This window comes from Trematomus bernacchii, unplaced genomic scaffold (genome assembly GCF_902827165.1).
Source record: "Trematomus bernacchii unplaced genomic scaffold, fTreBer1.1, whole genome shotgun sequence".
NCBI classification, from domain to species: Eukaryota; Metazoa; Chordata; class Actinopteri; order Perciformes; family Nototheniidae; genus Trematomus; species Trematomus bernacchii.
The window spans coordinates 13,914,660-13,927,041 of NW_022987547.1; the positions used below are offsets into that span (position 1 = coordinate 13,914,660).

General features: G+C 39.4%; 1 protein-coding gene across 1 annotated transcript in view; it reads right to left on the reverse strand.

The window, feature by feature from the left end:
* The window catches only part of col27a1a (collagen, type XXVII, alpha 1a), a 94,599-nt gene that overhangs the window by 10,340 nt on the left and 71,877 nt on the right, over positions 1-12,382 (reverse strand). Inside the window, exons 28-36 of the mRNA XM_034123554.1 lie at positions 12,277-12,330; positions 6,035-6,088; positions 5,713-5,757; positions 4,706-4,750; positions 4,463-4,516; positions 1,965-2,018; positions 1,579-1,632; positions 662-715; positions 378-431 (exon numbers count right to left, since the gene is read on the reverse strand). Of these exons, the coding sequence (XP_033979445.1) occupies positions 378-431; positions 662-715; positions 1,579-1,632; positions 1,965-2,018; positions 4,463-4,516; positions 4,706-4,750; positions 5,713-5,757; positions 6,035-6,088; positions 12,277-12,330 (468 nt within the window). The remainder of the gene's footprint in view (positions 1-377; positions 432-661; positions 716-1,578; positions 1,633-1,964; positions 2,019-4,462; positions 4,517-4,705; positions 4,751-5,712; positions 5,758-6,034; positions 6,089-12,276; positions 12,331-12,382) is intronic.

Genomic DNA, 12,382 nt, shown 5'->3' on the forward strand with positions numbered 1-12,382 from the left:
CGGCTTCCACAGATGATATTTTTTTATGGATTTTTTGTCAAAGCACTTAAGATATTCATTGCTATCGGGATGTTAAGAGCATTCCATGGAATATAACAAAAAGTGTATCTCGAGCCGGTTTCTCAAACTTACCTACCCACCTTTAATTATGTAACATATTTTAATGAAAATAATAAATATTCACAAACAAATGACTTCAATAAGGTTAAGGTTACCATTGCAATATATGGCTGAGTTTTGTTGAGTTCAATGTATCCAAATATTCTTTATATAATACAATACATGAAGATATATATCCAATAACTGCTTCTCTGCAATTCTTGCACACATGATGAGAATAGAGATCTTTAAAAAAGAAATTGGTGTCAACACGTCACCTTGGTTCCATCGGGGCCGGCTTGACCAGCTTCTCCCTCCAAGCCTGGCTCCCCCTGTTAAAACACACACACACACACACACACACACACACACACACACACACACACACACACACACACACACACACACACACACACACACACACACACACACACACACACACACACACACACACACACACACACACACACACACACACACACACACACACACACACACACAGGTTAATATGAATGAAGATCTCGGAAACATTTTTTTGGTAGCTTGATGCCGATAAACGTACCCTCGGTCCGATCAGTCCCTGCTCTCCGATGTTCCCAGCAAGTCCAAGAGGCCCCTGATATACACACACACACACACACACACAAGCACACACGCGTACACATGAGCGTCATTGAACAGATAATATTCACACAGTCTGTCTTGTATTTGTTTGAAATAAATCCATGTAGTATTTGACATTACCTTGATTAAACTATGCATGCAACAGTTGATATAAAAGGGACATTTCACCTAAACTCTAAAATACTATTTTCCTTTACCTGTAGTGCTTTTCTATCAATCTAGAGATGACTTTCTTGGTGTGAAACCTGAAGATAGCCGATGTAGAGATTCTGCCTTCTCTCCAGTTAAATGGATTTGGCGTGTCTTGCTTGTGGCGCTCAAAGTGTTGAAAAGATAATAATCTGAGTACTTCAACAGAAATGTCTCTTTCTAGATTTTATTTTTTAGGGTAACTCTGAAACATCTGTCGGGGATTACAGATGAATAATAGCCTCTTGTCTAACTTTGTCGCATAACAGCAACTTTTATTAAAGATAATCCACAAACCTTATGGTGACGTGTTGTTTCCTGAAGGATCTATTTTTCTATATCTCACTACAACTGTCATCGTGTAGGAGGACGTGCGCATCTATCCATACACTATCACTTGTTCGAAGAAAATAGGTCCAACATAAACTGCTCACACCAAGCTCTGAGGATTATTTTGAGTAACTGGGTCATTGATTTCTGGAAAGAGACATTGCTTTTGAGTTTTTCAAGTGTATTTTTGGACACTTTATGCATCAAGTCAAGTGTCATTGAGTTCCAGTATATTGAAGAGAAGGCAGACATATAAAGCACTACAGGTCAAATGGAGATATGTATTTGATTTTATAGTGTCTCTTTAATCTTCTAGGTAAACGTGTCATTCTTCACCTTCTCGCCTGATTCTCCTGGCAGTCCTGGTTCCCCCACCTTGCCTGGAGGACCCTTGATAAACACAGAGGATGGAGGAAATGTTAAATGATTTTGTGGAAAACACTCAGAAATACTGAATGTTTGGCTTCAGATATGAACAATATATCAGAGGCTGTGTTCCATTACGTATTGTCATGAGAGTCAAACAGAAACAGGACACCTTTGTAATGGGGCTTAATTAGTTACATGTGACAGATTACTTCAATCTGAGAGCGTTGTTGATGCACTGGGGTAGGGTGAACAACAGATACACATGTTTAATCATTTAGTTACACAATACCCTATGTGTGTGTCCTCATGTGGAATAGGAATGTGTGTGAGTGTGTGTTGTCAAAGTCTCTCACCTTATGACCCATTTCTCCCAAGAGTCCAACAGTCCCTGGTGGCCCTGCTGGTCCCTTTAAATGACAACACAAATATTTGAATAATAATCAGATGTAATCCTAGTGGTGGAAAGCAATGTACTTTACATGAGTATTTCCATTTTCTGCTACTTGATACCTCAGCTCTAATCATTTAGAAGCACCATTTTTTGGGGAGGAGTGTGTGTGAGAGAAACTCCCTCTGGAGGGAACACAGGGATTTAAGCCTTTGCAGACCATTTACATGCACACAAACCTATAGAACACACTACAGGAGAGGGAACACCCTAAAAAGCACAATAGGGCCTCTTTAAAAAAAGATGACTATGGAATAAGTATGATAATGACTTGATCACTTTTGGTACCTAAAGTATATGTTGTAATAATAATAATAATAATAATATAATTGCTACTTTTAGAATATCCTACTACTTCTTCACTACTTCTACAAAACCAACTGTGTGTATTTCACCCTAATTAACATCAGATCTTCTTTAGTACGAACAATAGTGAAGCATGTGGCTGATGTTGGTACATCAGTGAAGCATCTGTACAGTTTGGCTCTGAGAGCGATGACCTGCTGAGAGACTTCTTATGCTTGGAAAACACTGACGCTCTGCCATGAATGCTTCTTATTGTCAGTGCAAATGAATGATGTTTGCTCCCCGGTTGACTTGCAGTCCAAACACTAGTGATGGTATAAGTGAAGTCACCTGTGTGCTCTTTATTTCAATTTGCAAAGACACCTAACAGCTGGGCCCATAATGTATTGTCTCATCAGTGAAAGCAGATGTGCAGCACGACATATGAGACAATGGAGAATGATCGGGAGGAGAAAAAGGTGAATTTACAATGTACTTAACGTGAGATTTATATTTAACGATAGTTCCTTGTCTTCCTTTTATCATCAGATATTTTTTAAGGGGAACACAAAACATAGGCTGATTCAAGCTATGAACGGAAAATAGTTTTGCCTTTTTGGACTATTTTATACTGCAATAATGCGTATATTTTGGTAAGGGTTTGAGGTCTTTTTTTGATTTTTTTGGAAGTTGAAACTCAGCTCCTATAATAAATCTATAACAAACTGTGCATCCAAAACAGATACATGAAAATGATCCCTTTAGCAAATATGTATACTATTTTCCACAAATTATATCCACACCTGTACATCTATGCAATTTTCTGAAATGTTCTCCTCTTAGGATATCAGAGCAACTTTAGAATTTGTATTCAAAATGATCATGCAGTTAGGAATGACTGCTAAGTGCAGCCCTAACAATCCAAACAGACTTGATATCCAGTCCTTCCCATTGTATTTGTCTTTCCTTTTGCTGTGTGAAGTGACCTGTGTGAAGTGACCTGTGTGAAGTGACCTGTGTGAAGTGACCTGTGTGAAGTGACCTGTGTGAAGTGACCTGTGTGAAGTGACCTGCCTTGAGCTGCCAGAGTGTGAAAGTAAAAGCTTTTGCTGAAACACGAGAACATGAGCCTAATTAATTCGTACCAATGAAAGCAAAAGAGGATACCTGATTCTATTATTGGTGATTCATCTTTTTCTATTCAGGACTCTTTAGTGTGTGTGAATTCAAAACTCTTTACCTTTCTTCCTGCTCTTCTTTGTTTTATGTGACTTTAAATAGAATATTTTGACTTTGGTCAAAGAAACAAAGAAGGTGGGGGGACTTTTTCATACTTTCCTGACATTTTATAAACTGCAATTCAACGTTTTACTATTTACTACTGGTATAACTGGCTGCTACTTCAGTGAATTTATGCGTGCACATACTTTTATAATGCTGTCTCTTATATTGTCTACCTCGGATGTATACTTAAAGGTGGGGTAGGTACGTTTGAGAAACCGGCTCGAGATACACTTTTTGTTATATTCCATGGAATGCTCTTAACATCCCGATAGCAATGAATATCTTAAGTGCTTTGACAAAAAATCCATAAAAAAATGTCATCTGTTGAAGCCGTAATACTGTAAAAAGCACGACCAATCATTTTAGCTGGCCCGGCTAAAATAACTGGATGGCCTACCTGCCTGTCAGCCTTCCATCGGGGCACAAACTTATCTCGTGCCCTCATTGGTCATGTGCGCGTTCGTGTGTGTTGGAGGAGGGGCTCTGTAAGGAAGTGGCAGATTTTTTCCGGCTGTGTATTTTCAAATTCTAGCGCACTCGAGCCGGTTTCTCCAAAATTACCTACCCCACCTTTAAGTAATTTTTATTTTATTAATGTTTTATTTTGCCTTTTATCTGCACTTTGCCATTTGCGGTAAGAATGTCAAACTTCCCGCTGTGGGACAGATGAATGATATCTGATTTAAATTCTAATTCTAAATCATATTTGCTGAATATGGGCAGATTCATTGATAATAAAACAATCATGAGATGCAGCCTTAATGTCAAGATACTGTATGTCGTGGGTTAAGATGTGGAGAAGAGAAAGAGACCAAGAAGATGGTCGGGTCGTACCGGCTCGCCTGATATTCCTTTGTCCCCTGGAGGTCCTGAGGGTCCCTGGATACCCTGCAGACAGTAACGTAGGTTTAAAAAACACGCCTCACATCATCTTACATTCATAATACTTCGCATGCATGCATAGCTTGTTGACTGTGATCAAATCGTTTTGGGGTTCATCTGTGTTTCTGAATCTCTTAAACAGTTGATTTATCACCATTATCATATCATTTCTATGAATAAGCAAAGTGAACTCACAGGAAAACCTTTAAACCCGGATTCCCCCGGCTCTCCGATCTTCCCCTGTACGGACACAATTCAAAGGAAGAAAATATAAGTCGGGATAAAAACAAGCTATTTATGTAATAATATTATATTGCAAGTACAGACTGTTGGCCTCCCCTCAGACAAAGCTTGAATAATAAAATGCAGCCGTCACCCCTCCTTAGTTTACTTGCTTACTCAACTCCTGGATGCCTATGGGCCCATGGTTAAGCTATTTGATCCCACAGACTCTCAAAGATTGAGCCAAGGTCCCCTAATATTGCTGTTTGACACCCAAACACATACACATATCTGTTTAAAGGCATTTATGAGTTTGGAAAAAAGGGGGGAACGAGCAGCATTCCCCAAAACGACTGTATCGCCGAACAATCTCTATGTGTTTTTTTAAAGATCACTTTTTGTGCTTTTTAATAATCATATTGCCAAAGATAGGCAGGAAAGGGGGAGAAAGGAAACATCATTGATCAAAGAACCTGAAGTCATAATCCCCATCAAGTGAGGGAAAGAGAGTTTGAACTTTGTACCTTCATTTCTACGGAGCACTTCTTTATAAAGAAACTGTAAAAGCCATTTATTTCTTTGCAATCTTTTCTCTTCTCTTCTTATTCCAAGTCTTTATCAACCTTTTTCTATTTGCTCTTAAGAATTCACCCCTAACAAATGAGTTCACAAACCTTCTTTGTAGATAAAGTTTAGCATTGTCAGAGAGATATGCCTGCATCATTTCCAAAAGTGGAGTTAAATGGAGTAAATCTCCTTAAATCCCTCCAGATGTGGAAATAACTCGGCTTGTCTTGTATGTAAATCTGCAGAAAGACGTTTCTCTCTAGTCAAATCTGTCTGTGGTCCTCCGCCCTGCTGGTATCAGGTACGTCTTCTAAATCACCCTGATGCTTTCGCCTCTCCAGAGGAACATAACAACTGACAAAATATACAGGAGGAAGGAGAGGAAAAGTAGAAAAAGTGCTCGAGTGCTTTACCTGTGGTCCAGGGAAACCTATTTTTCCTGGAGGACCCTCAGAGCCCTGTGGAGAGAGGGAAGGATGAGAGAGAGCTTTGTGCTGACACATCACTTCCCTGGATACTTCCTGCCTCCTGAGAGGATGGAGGAGATGTGCAGCTCTCTACTTTTGGTGCAAAAGATACATTTACCTCTTAAGAATACACTGTGTATGCTGGAGGATATCATTTATACACTCACATTCTATGTTATTGTCATTATGTTTGTGTACGCACAGTTTGATTTTGTAAATGTTTCTAGGAAATGTCAGTATATGCATGAGATAAAGTGAGATTTCTTACCGCCTTGCCCTCTAACCCCGTCTCTCCTGTTGGACCGTCGGGCCCTACCGCTCCCTGAAACAGAAGACAGCTGTCACTTCACCAACAGAGGTCACTGTAACACAGCCAGACAGCTGTAAACAAACATCTCTGTGTACTGCATTCAGGCCAACACTGCCCCCTGTCAGAGGCAGTGACCGGCTGTAAACTACACTTTTCCGGGGTCATAAGGAAGTCATGTGTGCATAAATGTGTGTGTGAAAGTGAGTGTGCACAGAGGGACAAGATGAATCAATAACTACAAGTACATTTACTCAAGTACTGTACTAAAGCGCACTTGTTGACATAATGTACAATGAGTATTTCCATTTAATACACATGCTGCTTTCTGCTAATCCACTACATTGCACTTATACTGCACTACCTGTATTTCACACTACTAGTTACTGTTTACATTAAAAAAACATGCTTATATAACATAAAACATATGTATATATTTATCGACCCAGCAGTAGGCAAAGTAACTGAAATTGTTCAGATGTAGACAAAAATAAAAGTGCTTATTTAACTTGTAGTTGTGAGTGATAACACCAAAAAGATCAAACATTCTCTGATTAAAATACTTTAAAATTAGCCAATGTGCGTAGTAATTAATTGAACCTTCTATATTTTATTAATATCTTTTAAGGACACTTTACTGATAATACTTCTGTACCAGTAATATTTTTATAATTGTTTTTCTTGTGACCAATATTAGTTTTTCAATGGCATATGGCGATAATTCGAGAATAGAGCAGACAAAGGTTGATAGATGTGTTATTTCCTTTCCATAATAAAATAAAACAATTTAATGAATTTGAACTTAAATTTACATTTATTTATTGATGGTTTTCCTACTTTTACTTAAGTAAATATCCCAGCACTGGTAGACATACTCTCTCCATAGTCTCCCTTGCCCTATTTTATTGTATTATTTGAATTCCTTTTTCTACAAGTATATTGTATGTTGCACAATATTTTCATTGCCAACAACTTTACACACACACACACACACACACACACACACACACACACACACACACACACACACACACACACACACACACACACACACACACACACACACACACACACACACACACACACACACACACACACACACACACACACACACACACACACACACACACACACACACACACACACACACACACACACACACACACACACTGTAAGAACAGTCTGACTGTTTAGATTACATGGGTGCAACTGTCAAACAAAATAAGTCTGCAGTGCTTAAAGGCTACCAGTGCAGAGCAGTGATAATAAATGGCAGCCAGCCATCTGCTCTGGACCTGCAGCTCCTCATCCGCACACTGGAAGATGCTGGCTTTCTGACATGAATCACAGCTAACAGAGATTATAAATAACAAGATTTTCTTAGTAAAAGAAAGCAAATATAACATGACACAGCCACACAGGCAGCCTTGTTGTGTGAGTGTGTGATGACCGGGCACACAGGGAGTAAAGCTGAAGTGATATAAGCCTATTATACGTAGAGCGGGATAAGCAGCGCTCATTAACATTCCTGTCTGGGGTACCTGCTACCCACTGCGAGCGTTTACATAGCCAGATTAACCGGTGTGGTACCAGGCCACGGAGAAAAACACTATCACTCAAGTACAAGGCCTTACAGTTAATTAATTGCACCTTGATTTGTAGCAGAAGTTTCAAACAAAGGCAGAAAAGGCGCAGAAGCAGGGGCATTTGAAAATAATCAGAAACATCTACATAGACTAGTTCAATAATAAACACATGAGATGAATATGCTCCTCAATATGGAGAACATCAGCTGAAGATTTGTAGGCCAAACATGAGTGGTTATTAGAAAAAAAAAAAGCATGAATAGTAAAAAGGATTTTTCATGGCTGACAACCATTCAAATGTTTTTTTTAAACAAAAAACAGAGAGAAGAGGGTGGTGGAAGTACTCAGATCTTTCTCTTAAAGGGACCATATTATGCTCATGTTCAGGTGTATATCAGTATTGTCTGCCTCTAATGTCTCCATGCTTTAATGTTCAAAATCTTTTTACCCTCTGTCTGAAACCAGAGCCCAGTCTGATCTGATTGGTTAGCTGGCCAGCTCTGTTGTGATTGGTCAACCGCTTAGAGATGTTCCCCCCCCCTTATCAGGTACAATGTGTTGGAGCGCTAGCCAATAGAAGGGTGAGTGTTTTATAGTGATGTCGCTGTGTTCAGGAAGTAAACAAAGGAGTCCAATGGAGGCGTTTCAGGCAGGGGGGGGGGGGGGGGGGGGGGGGGGGGGGGGGCAGTGTGTGGGAGAAACTCTCTCTGGAGGGAACAAATGGGTTTAGCCTTTGCAGACCCTATATAACCCACTTCAGGAAAGACAAAACCCAGAAAAAAGCATAACAGGGCCTCTGTAAGTTGCAAGAAATGGAAATAAAACACTGGTACTTTGCTTATGTAAATGCACTTGTATGTACGCTTTTATCTCTGACTCTACAGTTTTTCCATGTTAGAAAACAGTCTGGTGCCAATGTTTCTGAGAGTGAGGCCAGATGTTACATTGCTGACAACATTAAAGTGCATTCCTTGAGCCAAGTGCTAAAAGACACATGGTGTTTAAGTCAGTGTAAAAGTTGTACAGCCTCTGTTTTCTTCAGAGTTGAACTCATTTTATGAATGACACATTCCCTCATGGTGGACATTAACTCAAAAGAGCTGTCTGTCTCCAACTATGCTATGTCTCACTTTGTGTTCTTACAGTTCCTATTTTGAGCGCATAAGTTAGTTCACATAAGTGTGACAAAATACAATGCTAGTACGCAGATGGTGAACTCATACATTCAAATTGGAAATTGGAACACTGGAAGGGGAGGGACTAACAAACGTTTAGAAATGGCGGCAGAGAAAGCGGTTGCTACCGAAAACACAGGACTACAATTAATACAATTATCAATTTGTCAGAAGAAGCTGTAAAAGAAGAAGAAAAAGAAGCAGAGGAAGAGGTAAAATGTTGTAATATTTTGTGTAAGGGCAGAGCCTTGTTCAATTTGAAAACACAAGCCTGATGAATGTTATGCACTATGCAAGTAAGTTCACAGTGTACTACACAGATATAAATATCCAAATTGGGACACAGCATTATATTTTAAAGGGTTTAGTTTTGATGTCCTTTATCAATCATTTTGGGTCATTTTCTACATCGAACAAAGCAGAGTTGTGTTTGTCCAGACGAGTGATGGATTCATGAGAACTCAAATTCTTTCTTGTGCTGACTGTGTGTGGTTGGGGCAGCGGGGGTGAGACATGGTGCATATCTGTGGTTGCACACATTTACTGAATGTCTGAAAGAAACACCTCAACATTATGTCCTCTGGCTCTCTCCACTCTGGACTACCCAACAGACTGTGGGTAATGGAGCAGCAGGCAGCAGTACCGGCACTGGGAGCTGCAGACATCAGTTTTAATTGGAAACACAGTTTGAGACATGAGAATGTCTCAGCCAATCACAGCGAGGCCCGTCTCCCATGGACGTTCAGATAAAGCTCAATGTCGTTTTGTCCCACTCTCCAGCTGGCTCAGTGCACCGTTAGCCATAAAAACATCTCTTAAAAGCCTTTGAAATAGTTTGGCGACACAACTGAACTTAAAAAGAGAGTACATAAAGAACAGAGATGTGTCAAGCTGACCCCAAAACATGCATTTAATTGTGTCCTGCTCCATTTTGCCTCATTGTCATTACATTGTCCTTGTAAAAACGCATAATTTGTATTAGTTATTGCCACTTCCTTCTCTGAATACCGTTGGGGAGCAATAATGTATTTGGTTTTCATTTAAATTCCAGCTGCTTGTTTTGACGTCTTTAGTTGTATGCAATTTCACTTTTGATGTTAATTGTATTTGACTGGTGGTTACTGGTGTATCTACAGTTGATTCATTTTAGGTTGACATATTTATTTCCCAAAGCATGAAAAGCACAGGTGTAATAAATACAACTGATAGGAGTGCCTGTGTTTCATTTGCATGGAATGCAGTCATATTTAATATGATTAGTTATACCTGGAACTGCCAACTACAAGGCCAAAAAAACAAATGTGGTCCCAGCTGTGTGCATCACTTTTTAGTGTCCCCATTTTCTTTATGTTTTGAGCATCTTGCAGCATTTACTTTTTGGCCGTTGTAACACGTTTGTTCCTGTCCGCCACCGTAGACAACTCTGCGATAAATTGAGCATCTGATTTTAACTTCACAACGTAACCATATCATCTATCTGAAAATACAGTGACTAAGGGTACAGGCACAATGTGTTTTCAGTGTAATGCTAATGCTAAATGAGCAATTGAATCAGGCTGATACTACTGTGAATAACCCAATCATATGGTGTAAAAGTCACATCATCATCTAGGTTCTGCACATTTAGGAACATTTCAAAACCAAGTTGTTCTGTCAAAGCTGATTCTGGTCTGAAAGCTGCCATGGTATTTATGAATGATGTTTTATGAGTTTGAAACCAATAATTAAATCTTTGCTTTGTTAATCCCCCCCATAAATCATGTTCACTCATATTTATCCTCAAAGCAACTTCAAGAATAGCTACATTTAGAACGTCATGGACAGAACAGGCTTCAGATCTCTTTTTTACATGCCCTTCAACTCGTAGTCATTGTTCCATCTATGTGGAATAAAATCATGGCTGGAGCTCTTCCTGCTGTTAATGAGCGCTGACTTGAAAAAGGATGAAACAGACTCGTGCTTTGACTGTGAACCCGAGAGTGTGTTTTGCAAGCACCCATGTCCATTAAACACACATGACCTCAGTTCAGAGGCAGTTCCATATCACTTCATTATGTTCACCCTCTCAAGTTTTTCCAGCGACTCAACAACAGCAGTGGCACATGGCTCTTATTACAGCAAGTCTTTTACCAAGTATATGCTATGTTCTTGAAGGGATATCTTGGATGTTTTAAAGCCGGTTATGTGAGATTTTGATCTATAGTCAGTGTATTACCTACAATAGATGGAGGCACGCGTCCAGTGTGGAGAAACAGGCGCGTATTCATTGAAGCAAGACAGCCTACATGGGATTGACTTGAAATAAACCACAGAGGTCATTATTAAGAGGAAACATGCCTGTGACAGTGACAATCATTGATGTGATACATTTTGGGATAAAGGTGTTCATTTACTTTTTTTAAATACGGCAACTTAATTGTTACCGTGGTTTATCTGTTTTTATTTTATTAACGTGTGCTCGCCTCTATTTATATGCTCTAGCATTTGATCTGTGTGGTACGTTTGCTGTTGTAACTCCTCTGCAGGACAATTTACTGCTGTGATGCATATTTGAGCAAATACAATCAATATCAGTTTAAGTGTATTCTTTTTTTTCTATAATAGTATTACTGCTATACCTTTTCAGACAGCATTTCTCAATAGGAACTGAAGCACTTATCTATGCTCTTTTCAAAATGACCAGACTCCATTGATAAAAACACACATTCTTCCTGGTAGAAAACAGGATTTGCTGCCTCAATTGATTCGTGTGTACAGTATGTGTAATTGTGTGTCTTTAGTGAATCCAAACTAACCCTTTAAAACACTCGAGTCACACAATAACACAATAAAACTAAAGAGATTTTTATATAGACCAGCATCTTCCATGCTCAGCGAGCTAAAATGACTGGTGTGGTACAAGCTAAAAGATATACATTATATAACAGCTTTCCCATCAGAAAGGACTGTCTTATGGCAAGGACAAGCTATGATTATATTCTGAATATACTGTAGTATGAACTCATACTGGTGAAGATGAATTAGGTGGCTCTTCCTCTTATAGGTGGATAACTACATTTTGCTGTTGCCACCATCCGCAGTTGGTTGACTTCCTGTTGGTACTCTTGTCCGTTTTTCCAAAATGTACTGTAGGTTATACACTGACTAGGTATTATAACCTTATATTCTTTATTTGTATTTCTCCTCTTAATCTCTTACCTGTCCCTTTCCTTGTTTTAATCATGTTCCTGTTGCTAGTTCAATATAACACCTGAATTGCACAACTTGGATCAATAAAGAAATATTTGATCGTATCTTGTCTTCTCCATGTTGCCTTACCTTTTCTTATGTGACCCTCCTTAAAAACATCCATACCATCACTTTAAGGTGAACTATGATACACTTCCTCCAGAACCCCAGTCAACAGTGAAACTGCAGAGACCCACAGCGGTGTGAAACTTACCCGTAAGCCTTTGGGTCCTCTGGTACCGGCCGGCCCCCCTGATCCAGCAGAGCCCTGGTGAACAAAGGAAAAAGGGGGGATGAAGAGAGGAAGAGAGGAAGGGGGT